Source organism: Octopus bimaculoides, chromosome 3 (assembly GCF_001194135.2).
Source record: "Octopus bimaculoides isolate UCB-OBI-ISO-001 chromosome 3, ASM119413v2, whole genome shotgun sequence".
Lineage (NCBI taxonomy): Eukaryota > Metazoa > Mollusca > Cephalopoda > Octopoda > Octopodidae > Octopus > Octopus bimaculoides.
Window position 1 is genome coordinate 101,090,554 of NC_068983.1, and position 12,253 is coordinate 101,102,806.

Here is a 12,253-nt window from a genome sequence, read left to right on the forward strand (position 1 = left end):
ATTTCATCCTCACCAGACAGCGGGACGCAGGGTTGCTCTTAAATACAAAAACCCTCCCAGGTGAAGAATGTACCCCCCAGCATAGACTAGTCATTAGTGACTTTCAACTCGAGACCAGGAGGATGCCAAGAAGCAGACCACTCCAGAAGAGAAGGATTTGGAAGCTAAAGAACCTTCACATGGTCAGAGATTTAGGGACATCCTCATTAAGAAGTTTGATGAGAGGGAGGAGGAACTATAGTCCTCAGACATAGAGGGTAGCTGGAGATTCTTATGAGACAGCTTACTGAGTGCCACAGACCAAGTCTGCGGATGGTGCAAAGTCCCTTCCGGACCTAGAGTAATGTGGTGGTGGAATAATATGGTAGACAAAGCCATCAGAGCAAAGAAACTGGCCTGGAAGGGTGGGGGTAGCAGGGAACCATACCAGATAGCCAAAAGGGAGGCTGGGCGACAGGTATACATAGCCAAGGGCGAAGCAGAAAAGAAGTTTGCCAATGTCCAGCGATGTGAGGACCAAAGAACTGAAGTATTCTGGATTGAAAGACAGTGTGTGAGAGAAAATTGTGATGTCACAGGAGAGAAATGTGTCTGCAGGGATGATGGTGCACTTGCTTTTAATGATCCGGAAAAGAAAGAGGCTTGGAGGGGCCATTATGAAAGACTACTGAATGTGGAGAATGAATGGGAGGAGGAGAGCCTGCTAAATGTTGATCCAGTAGAGGGACCAGCTATCCGAATAGACAGCACCCTGGTGGATAAAGCAATTAAAGATATGAAGCCAGGAAAAGCCCCCAGCCCATTAGGAATCATTGCTGAGATGCTTAAAACATCTGGTGGTGTGGGCTATGGCCTAGTCACCCATATTGTAAACCAGGTAGCTTACAATGGAGTCATACCCAATGACTGGCGTAGCAGCACCATAGTCAACTGCTACAAATATAAGAATAGCTTGGGCAAAGTTCAAAAAGCTTCTACTCCTACTGGTGACAAAGGGCCTTTTGCTCAGAGTGAAAGGTAGATTGTATGATGCATGTGTGTGAACTGCCATGCTTCATGGCAGTGAAACGAGGGCCGTGACTGCTGAAGACATGCGTAGGCTTGAAAGAAATGAAGCTAGCATGATCCGCTGGATGTGTAATGTCAGTGTGCATACACAACAGAGTGTAAGCGCCCTGATATAAATGTTAGACATAAGAAGCATCGGATGTGGCATGCAAGAGAGACGTTTGTATTGGTATGGTCATGTAGTGCGGATGGACAAAGAGATCTGTGTGAAGAAGTGCCACTCCCAAACAGTGGAAGGAGTCCGGGGAAGAGGGAGATCCAGGAAGACATGGGATGAGTTGGTGAAGCATGACCTTCAAACGTTGGGCCTCACAGAGGCAATGACAAAAGACTGAGACCTTTGGAGGTATGCTGTGACTGAGAAGACCCAGTAAATAAAGTGAGTCCACAGCTGTAACCTACACCAGTGTTGCATAACCAGTCCACTCAAAAGTACGTTGGATTGTAGGGCTGGCAAAGAAAGTGAGTCCACAGCTGTAACCTACACAAGTGTCGCATAACTAGCCCACTCAAAAGTACCTTGGATCGTAGGGCGACATGGTGTGCTTGAGGAGACCTATTGAGTCAAGTACATCAACATCAGCAATATCAAAATCAAATCAAATGGAAATTGTAGCTGTGAGCCCCATGCCGGTAGCATGTAAAAAGCACCATCTGAATGTAGCCAATGCCAGTGCTACTTCGACTGGCTTCTGTGCAAGTGACACGTAAAAAGCACCATCTGATCATGGTCGATGCCAGCTCCTCTAGCCCCTGTGCCGGTGGCACGTAAAAAGCACCCACTACACTCTCTGAGTAGTTGGCGTTAGGAAGGGCATCCAGCTGTAGAAACACTGCCAGATCAGATTGGGGCTTGGTGCAGCCTCCTGGCTTCCCAGATGCCAGTCGAACCAGCCAACCCATGCCAGCATGAAAAACAGATGTTAAACGATGATGATGATGATGATTGATATCTTTTGGAATGGAGGAAATTTGTTGGAAGTGAGGAAGATAGCCAGGTAGCCATCTAGCAATAGATGCCTATGTATGACACTTAAATTAAAATGGGCTTATTTTGGGACATTTAGTTTGAGGAGGAAGGACAGTGGCTAGAAGCTTTAAAAACTCAGCAGACTGGTAAAATTATGTTCATTCAGCTTGCATAATGGCAAGTTGCAATATATAAGGAATTTGCAGGCTGGAAAAAAATTCCAAGAGATTCAAATCTGGTGAGAAATGAATGAGTAAAGTGATTGATTTGATTTTTGCAGGAGTGATACAGTAAGGATGAAAAAGAAAGGTTAAGTAATTTGAGATATGTAGATTGCTAAATCAGAGGAGCAGAATTTTTTATAGTGGTAAAAGAGACAGCCAAAGGAAACTGTGCATCTATTAACTGTTGGTTGGAACATGTTGGAGAATAAATATCTACTAATTAGTTAAATGGATATATCTTTTAGGCTTGATAGGTGAATGAACATACACACAAATGTATTCTTCACATTAATTGTATTCCTTTGCACAAAAATATATCTTAAAAATATAAAAAAAGAATAGTTTTGTACTTTTATTGCATACAGAAATCTACTAGAAGCTTACTTTTGAAAGAACTGATGATTCCCAACAACTGTCAAGTAGGTGACTTCTAAGATGTACCAACTGCAATAACAAAAAGGCAAAATTATTCATTTTGAAAAACTGTTTTAAAACCATTATTTTGAATACTAAAGGGATAAAAATTCATACTTGTATTTCTATGCAACTATATTTATGCTGTTGAATAAATCTGAGCTAAGTCCATAACCTGATTTTTATTCCTGGTTGAAACTATTTCATATCATTTATGTTGCTAATGCACTTGGGAAAAATAAACACATTTCATTTTCTTCATCATTGTGAGGCCTTATGCCTTTAACATTATCTTTCACACTCTTCTGTGGTTGAAGAATAACTACCTGTCAATTAGTGAGGCTGATATAACCAACTATACCCCACTGCCAAAATTTGTGGCTTTGTACCTAAGATAGAAACATTTTATAATAATTCTGCTTGTTCCTCCATTACTTAGCCCTTCAGTAATGTTTCCACACGATCAGTTGAAGGGGAGGGATGGAAGAGATGGGGAGGGAGAGGGAGAGGTGGTGGTGAGTGAAATGTGTAATTCTCTTTTTTGAATTAAGTTTTTTTCTGTTACTTAGCCCATCTATTACACTTTCACATGATTAGTAGATGGGGAAAGGTGAAGAGTGAAAGAAAAAGGAGAGAGAAAAAGGGAGTAAGGGGAAGAGTGAGAGTGTTGCGTATTAAGTCTATAAAATTGTGCATAAGGTATATAAAGTGTATATAAAAAGTGGATAAAGTAATCATTGTAGTCCAATTTCCTTCACTTTTCAATGATAAGCAGAAGAGTGACTATCTTTTGATACAGACACAACACAGGCCATGCTTTCAGGTTTTTTGGATAAAGTTTTCAGAAATAACCCAATAAGTTTATCATTAATTCCATAAAATATTCACAGGACCCACTAGTTTGTTATAATTTCATTTATAGCCATTGTACAGAGACAGAGGACAAGTGAAATTATAACAAGAATATCATACATTATATTTGCAAAAAATAATTTGACAAGGTAAAGGTACAAAAATGTAATATTCAACAGGTTACATGCTACAATATAGTTTCGAGTCAAAGGCAGTGAGCTGGCAGAAACATTAGCATGCCAGGTGAAATGCATAGTGGTATTTTGTCTGTCTTTATGTTCTAAGTTCAAATCCTGCCATGGTCAACTTTGCTTTTCATCCTTTCAGGTTTGATAAATTAAGTACCAGTTGCATACTGGGGTTGATCTAATTGACTGGCCCCAACCTCCACAAAAATTTTGGGCCTTGTGCCTAGAGTAGAAAGCACAATGAAGGATGTGAACAGTGCTGGTAAGAAATTTCTTTTAGATTTTGTATGGCTTGAAGTCATAAGCTTTTATAGCAACCTAAATGAACTGATCGCATCTGCAGTCGCTTAAGTCTTCATATGCCATAGTTTTGATATCACTATTGTAGTGTTATGAGCCAGGCTGTGTTGTAGGGGAAGATTGGAAGTGAGGGAGTAAGCATGTCCTGTCGGAAGTGGGGCCTCACCATGGCCCTTCTGGCCATGGTGAGCATGCAGGGTCAGCGAGGCACGAGGAGTTAGTCAGCAGTGAACAGCGCATCAGAGCAGACATGTTAGACTGTACAGCAATGGATAGCACATGTGGACGTTGAGTGAATCTTGCAGATTGAGACAGAGTACGTGGATGTTAAAAGCAACCCTTTTCTGGACCAACAGGTAAGACTACCGCAATTCTCTCTTTGCTTCCGTCTTCTTTCTTTACATCACAACTATTTCTCAATTTTTATATTTGGCTAGTTTATGAAACTCTGTCACAGAGACATTATTACTCGAGGAATATTTATATTTTCAGTTACTGGTGCACAGGCTAGCTATTTTACAAATAATACCAGACCATTATCATATCCATGAAACAGATTCTCCTGATTAGATCAGTATTTTAGATTTCTCAGAGTCAATTCACAAAGCCTAGTTCCAAATAAATACTTTCTATGAGCCAAGAGATAAACGACAAAACATGTATTTTTATTAGTCACAAAAGTGAAAATCATAACACAGAAGTTATTAGTAAACTGAAACCATAACACCATTTAATTTCCAGTGTGAACAACTTCACCTTTGCTGCTAATTTTCTTGAAAAGTTTAAAAACTAAAACTTTCCATTTCTGTATCTTCAGACTTATGAAATAGAGGTTCCATATTTATTGAAGCAACTATGAATGAGTTATTCTCTAAACAAAGAAGTTTTCAATGTAAAACTGTAGTAGGTGAGTAAAAATATTATTTGGAATAGAAATATATGATGGTATATACCTCAAGCATGCGTTTTATTTCATTGATGGCATGAAATTGTTTGTCTGTATGGCTTTTTTCAGTTTGATCAGCTGCAGAAATATTGCTGCTCACTAACTCACTCATCAACAGAGGGTCTTCAATATAACTATCAAAGAATACCTATAATAAATACAGCAATTATGATAGGAATATTTCAAGAAACATTCAATGGCAGCAAGTAGTAACATTAAACAACCAAAAGAAATTTTAAAATGGGTGTCAAAGAAGTGAGTCAACCAGTAAGTCAAAGAAATTAACAAGAGAATACAAGCTGAAAAGAAACCCCCTCACCAGGGCCCTCATTTTTACCCAAGAAATGCATGGTATCTTTCTTAATTTATATATATATATAAAAGTGAAATCGGGATGGCACCTGTGCCCAGCGTCGCCTTTCTGGCACTTGTGCCTGTAGCATGTGTAAGGACTTTTGAGCAAGATCGTTGCCAGTGCCCCTGGACTGGCTCTTGTGCGGGAGGCACATAAAATACACCATTTGAGCGTGGCCGTTGCCAGTACTGCCTGACTGGCCTTCGTGCCAGTGGCACGTAAAAGCACCCACTACACTCTCTGAGTGGTTGGCATTAGGAAGGGCATCCAGCTGTAGAAACTCTGCCAAATCAGATTGGAGCCTGGTGTAGCCATCTGGTTTCACCAGTCCTCAGTCAAATCGTCCAACCCATGCTAGCATGGAAAGCGGACGTTAAATGATGATGATGATGATGATATAAACATACAGACATATATAAATGTATGTATATAAGTATGTGCGTATATATCTTTTATCTTTTACTTGTTTCAGGCTTTAAACTGTGGCTATGCTGGGGCACTGCCTTGAGGAATTTTTTAGTCAGACTAATTGACCCCAGTATTTATTTTCTATTTAAGCATGGTACTTATTCTGTTGGTCTCTTTTGCTGAACTGCTAAATTACAGGCATGTAAACACACTAACACATGCATTTGTGAGGGCACATAGCCTTGTGGTTAGGGAGTTGTACTTACGATTATGAGATCATGATCTCAATTCCCTGAGTGGGCAGTGCATTGTGTTTTTGAGTAAAAACACTTCAACTCAAGTTGCTCTGCAATCACTTCAACATCTGATATGTGGCACACTGTGCCTCTCAACAGATAATGTTAATTTGACTGAGGGAGTGAGTTAACGTACAGCACTAACATTTGATCACTATAAGTAAGAAATTTGCGAAAGTTGTTCAGCAAGAAATTGTGGAACCCTCATCTATCATCTACAATAGGGGAGTCCATCATGATCATGATCATGATCATGATCATGACAGTGTGTGTGTGTGTGTGTGTGTGTGTGTGCACATGCAAGTGAACATTTAGAGAGTATAGATACACCTTTTACTTTTCACCTGTTTCAGTTATTAGACTGTGACCATGCTGGAGCATGGTCTTGAAAATTTTTTAGACAAATGAATCAACGCCAGGACCTATTTTTCGTTAAGTTTAATGCTTATTCTATCAATGTCTTTTTACCAAACTGTTAAGTTATGAGGATGTAAACACACCAACACCAATCGTCAAACAGTGGTGGGGGACAAACAGAAACACAAAAACACACACATACACAATGAGCTTCTTTCAGGAGGCTATAGTAGAAAACAGTTGCTCAAAATGCTACACAGTGGGACTAAACCTGGAATGATATAGTTGGGAAGCAAGCTGCTTCCCACACAGCCACACCCTTTTTTTTTACTGGCTTACTCAGAAGTGGAAAGGCATCTATGACCATTGCTAAGCCCCCAAAACTGATGGAAAAAAAGGAGAAGGGAAATTATGATAAAATAGGTTGCTGTAGCAGAAAAAAATGTATCCAAAGATCACATTAACTTCAGACCAGAACTCTCATCAGAATGATTGCACCATGATAAACTCTAAAACAAAGTAAAACTAAAAGCCACCGGGGGCGGCGGTTAAACCAGGTGATAGATTAGATCTAACTAATTGATGAGTGTGTGTGTGTGTCTGTGTGTTTGTGAATTCACATGTGTGTTGTGCTTCTTTGTCTTGGCATCAAATGATAGTTGTAAATGAGCATCACTGTCATACAAAAGAGTATCATTCATTTCCTCTCTACCCTGAAAATATGTCTGGTTATGGAGATATTGACTTGCTTAGAAACAAATGAATGATGAGAACAGGAAGGCTATCCAGCTGTATGAGGTGGCATCAACAAGTTCCTGGACTAGTTCTGTAACATGCCAACAGATGGCAGTTTTTCTTAACTGCTTTCCCTCTGGCTAAATAAACCTGTCTCCTAGCTTCCTTTCTGGCAGTCTGATACAATTCCCTGCTGCCATCATTTTTCCAGTCCTTCCAAGCCTGTTTTTTTTCCCTAATGGCCCTGTCAACAACATTGTTCCACCACCACATTACCTTGGGTCGAGAGGGGACTTTGCACCATCCACAGATCTGGTCAGTGGCCCTCAGCAGGTTGTCCCGTAGAAACCTCCAGTTGTCTTCCACATCATGTGATACTATATCCCCCTCTATTTCGTCAAAAACTTAAGTAATACGTATCTAAATCTCTGTCCATTCACAGGATCTTTAAGCTTCCAGACACTTCTCCTCTATGCTGGTTATCTTCTGGGCATCTATTTAGTCCTGATCCTGAAGTCGCTAACTACTAGTCCATGTTGTGGGGTGCATTCTTTGCCTGGGAAGGTTTTGGCATTTATAAGCAGCCATCTTTCCCTATTTCTGATGTTATCCAAGGGAAAGGCAAAGGGCAATACAGCTTAGCACCAGTGATGTCGCAACTCATTTCTACAGCTGAGTTAACTGGAGCGACGTGAAATAAAGTGTCTTGCTCAAGAACACGACACGCAGCCCAGTCCGGGAATCAAACTTACAACCTCATGATCGTAAGCTCGACGCTCTAACCACTGAGCCATGCGCCTTCACACACACACACACACACACACACACACATGCACACGCACACACACACGCACTCATATGATAGCATAGAAAATGGAATTAAAAAAAATGTAGCCTTATTTCAAAACAAGTGAATACATGTTTCTGGTCTTGATGACAGTATGAAAGCCCCATTTTCTGCATAGAATTCCATTCTGATAAGGCTATTTCCAACATCAGTTTTTCCACAGCTATTAGCTTTTCATTGTTGTTGGGTTTGATCTTGTAACAAATTTCCTTAAAAATAAACAAAAAAAAAGTAAAGTAGTTATCAAAATTTTTCACAAAATCATTTAATACACACATACATATGCACGATTCTCTTAAGAGCCAGCGTTGTCACATTCTGTGTCATGCTGAATCTCCCTGAGAACTATATTAAGGGTAAGCATGTTTGTGGAGTGCTCAGCCACATGCACATTAATTTCACAAGCAAGCTATTCTGTTGATTGGATCTTTGTCATCATAAGCAACAGAGTGCCAAACTAAAGTTTCCTTCCATCTTTTTTGGAACCATTATATTTGTAAGCATTATAATTAATTCCCTTTTTTTATTTTCCTCTGAACAACTACCTGTTGATTGAAGCTTAACTATTTATCATCTTCAACAAATCACCAACAGCAAATCTAACATAAAACCTATGACTCAACACACTCAACAATTTCCTAAACTTCATATATTATCTCTAAAATAATACCAATATCTTTAATGTTATTATTAACTCTACCAGTCACACTATGACAAAACTGCTCATTTTAATTGGTGATGTTTTATTAATTTTTATACTGATTACCAACAACATTGGAGTTATTTCACATTTGACTATATATGGTCATGTATATCACAAATATCTTTCTTGAAATAATATGGAGGGAGTTTTCTAATGATGTTCTATGGGCAATCACTACAATCCAAACTTTTCCATAAAGTCCCACAAAACTTTCCTTCCTCTTGGTGAAAGAAAACAAAAGTTTAGCAGCAATTGTTAACGTTCAAAGAAGGGACGTACTTTCAATTAATTTTTCCATAAAAAAATGTCAGCTAGTTTTTGTTGGTTGTTAAGAAGTGAATTTCAATGAATTAAGAATCTTTTTTGCATAGTATTCAGTACATCAGTCATTAACTTAATTATCTAAATCCATTCCATTGGTCCTTTGAGTTATTTCCCTTATGTCATTATATCTTTGAGCAATGAAATATATTTTGTATTTGAGAACCTGATAAGCTCCTTGGTTTACTTCAAATCCATTGGTTTGAAAATTGATCAATCTTTTCATCTTGATCTTTATTGCAATACAACAATATTAATAGGATACAAGCTCCTAACATGTCAGCTTAGTTACATTTATCATTTTTATTAATTCATAAATTTGCAATAAATGTCACTTATAGAATTTATCTTAAAACAAATTTAGCTTACTTGCATTAAATAGTTCAGGGTTCTTGGAATCTGAGCAGCTAAAGCAAGAAATGGATGAAATTCTAGCAAATACAGAGGAAGAAGAGCAGACCTAAAAAAAGAAATTAAGTTTTGACTCAATTTTTTTTTTATTGTACTTGAAATAAAATTAGTTCTTGTTAAAAGAAATTTAATTTTAAATATAATTAAAAAAAAAGGTTGAAATAGCAATTTTTTTTCATAATTTTCATAACTCATTATTCTTGTAAAATAATAAATTTAACTTGATTAAAACATTTCTTGCTTTTTAATTATTGTTTTTGGGTACTTCAATCATGTTCAACATGTTGAATATATATTGTCCTTTCTTTCACCAAAATTGTTCAGAAATAAATCTTTTACATATAGTTCCTCTTCAGCCATAATTACTTTTTTCTTTTTGCAGCATGTTAACTGATGTAGAGGTAGTGTGTAAGTGTGTAAGTTAACAGAAATGGTTTAATCTCTAAAACAGGTGTTGGAATTTTCTGTTTTCTCAGAAAAACCTAACCTACAATTATTATAACATCTTTTTTTAATGGTTAACTTTCTTTTAATGATTCACTAATTGGTCATCCTGAGATGTAACCATCAATAATTTTGCATAACTACATAATCTAAAAAAGGATAGATTGCATCATAAAAACTGGCTTTTCAATTTAGAGTCAGAAAATACTTCAACCTCCAATAGCTACTAATCTTCTGAGGTGGGACCCAAAATGGGGTACTGCTACCACATCTAGAACAGTGCTGCTGCTACAAACACAGACATCCCAGACTGCATATAAAGAAAGGCCAATCAAGTATTGGCATGAATTTAAAAAAAAGTAAAAATAAATAATGATATTGATATTTTATTATTTCATCAATTTTGTTCACATTTATATCATGTTGGAAATGTCAGTTCTCGTTTGATCACCAAAGTTAAGTAATATCAATCCTAGTTTGTATTTAGGTGGATGACCACTTGCGAAATCTAGATATTGTGAGCACAGACCTTAATTTTATTGTCAGGTGTCTGACACTAAAACTAATTTAATTCTATCACAAACTGTTAGAGGCACCTACTACTAGTATGTAGTCCAGTATTACATGCTCATGATTGAGTAATCAGCAACTAAGCCAGCCCCCTTACTGGACTTGCCCCATGAAAAGGGTGTGTAGGAATCCAGGAAAATTAAAAAAACAAAACCTGTCAAAGGGGGATGAGATTTTTGAGAGCCAGAAGCACCACATCCTAGGGAGGGTATGGGCACCACCAGGAATACAAAGTCCAAGCAAATACTTGAATGGAAGGTATACCAATGCTAAAGTCTATACCAAGCAGGTAAAGGCCTAAAAGCCCATGAAAGAGAGAGAGGTGGGGAAAGAGTGATAAAAAATATTCAAGTGCTCCAATGGCAGTAATATGATGGGAATGATTTGACTTCAATATTAAGAGGTAAAAGGGTAGTGAGCTGGTAGAATCATTAGCACACTGGGCAAGATGCTTAGTGGCACTTCATCCATATATGTTCTGAGTTCAAATTCTGCTAAGATCAACTTTGCCTTTCATTCTTTCAGGGTTGATAAAATAAGTACCAGTTAGGTACTGGGGTTGATGTAACCAACTTACCCTAACCCCTAAATTGCTGGCCTTGTGCCAAAATTTGAAACCAATTTCAAGTAGAAAAAAAAAGGAGGTAATTTAAGTTGAGAATGGCGGAGAAAATTAACAGGTATATTACAGGTCATTTCACTGTTAAACAACATATACCAATTAAAGTTTTGTGTCACAATGTTGGTGAAGACTTACTTGTTGGTGTGAATTTTAATTAATGTTCCTTCAGTAATAGAAGATGGTATGCCAAATGTTCGTTTTCGACAACATTTTTGAATATACTCTCTATCATCTTCAATCTAGAAATTGAAAGGTATAAAAGGAGTTACAGGAGCATTAAACTAAAATTTAAAGTAGCAGTAAATTTTACATTAAACTGGATAATCAGTAATTGTCAAATTTTCAAAATTTAATCAATTGGTACTTAACCTTTTAGCATCTAAACTGGCCATATCTGGTGCATATGAAGGTGCATGGCTCAGTGGTTAAAGCATTGGGCTCAATCATGAGGTTGTGAGTTCGATTCTCAGACCAGGCTGTGTGTTGTGTTCTTGAGCAAGACACTTTATTTCATGTTGCTCCAGTTCACTCAGCTGTAGAAATGAGTTGTAACATCATTGGTGCCAAGCTGTATTGGCCTTTGCCTTCCCTTGGACAACATCAGTGGTGTGGAGAGTAAAGGCTGGTATGTATGGGCAAGTGCTGGTCTTCCATAAACAAATTTGTTCAGATTTGTGCTTTGGAAGGAAACTTTCTAAGTACAATCCCATGGTCATTCATGACCAAATGGGTCTTTACCCTTTTATTTGTTGCAAATATTCCACTTGTTTTTATGTTCAAACCAGCGAGATCTGACATCCCGCTCCTACCCAACAACATAATTCTAAAAATAAAGAATTGCATCATTGAAATCTCAAAGCTATGAAATAGTGCATAATTAATTCAAAGCATGCCCCAGTTGCGTGTTGGCACTTCATTGCTTACGACGTCGAGGGTTCCAGTTGATTCGATCAATGGAACAGCCTGCTCGTGAAATTAACGTGCAAGTGGCTGAGCACTCCACAGACACGTGTACCCTTAACGTAGTTCTTGGGGATATTCAGCGTGACAGTGTGACAAGGCTGGCCATTTGAATTACAGGCACAACAGGAAGTAAGAGTGAGAGAAAGTTGTGGTGGAAGAGTACAGCAGGGTTCACCACCATCCCCTGCCGGAGCCTCGTGGAGTTTTAAGTGTTTTCGCTTAATAAACATTCACAACGCCCGGTCTAGGAATCGAAACC

At 38.1% G+C, this 12,253-nt stretch overlaps 1 protein-coding gene across 3 annotated transcripts in view; it reads right to left on the bottom strand.

Annotated features, from left to right (window-relative positions):
- The window catches only part of LOC106870339 (uncharacterized), a 164,102-nt gene that overhangs the window by 56,212 nt on the left and 95,637 nt on the right, over positions 1-12,253 (bottom strand). For all 3 annotated transcript variants that reach the window (XM_052966375.1, XM_052966373.1, XM_052966374.1), the window contains exons 21-25: positions 11,167-11,270; positions 9,354-9,444; positions 8,032-8,169; positions 4,970-5,110; positions 2,647-2,706 (exon numbers count right to left, since the gene is read on the bottom strand). In XM_052966375.1, the coding sequence (XP_052822335.1) occupies positions 2,647-2,706; positions 4,970-5,110; positions 8,032-8,169; positions 9,354-9,444; positions 11,167-11,270 (534 nt within the window). The remainder of the gene's footprint in view (positions 1-2,646; positions 2,707-4,969; positions 5,111-8,031; positions 8,170-9,353; positions 9,445-11,166; positions 11,271-12,253) is intronic.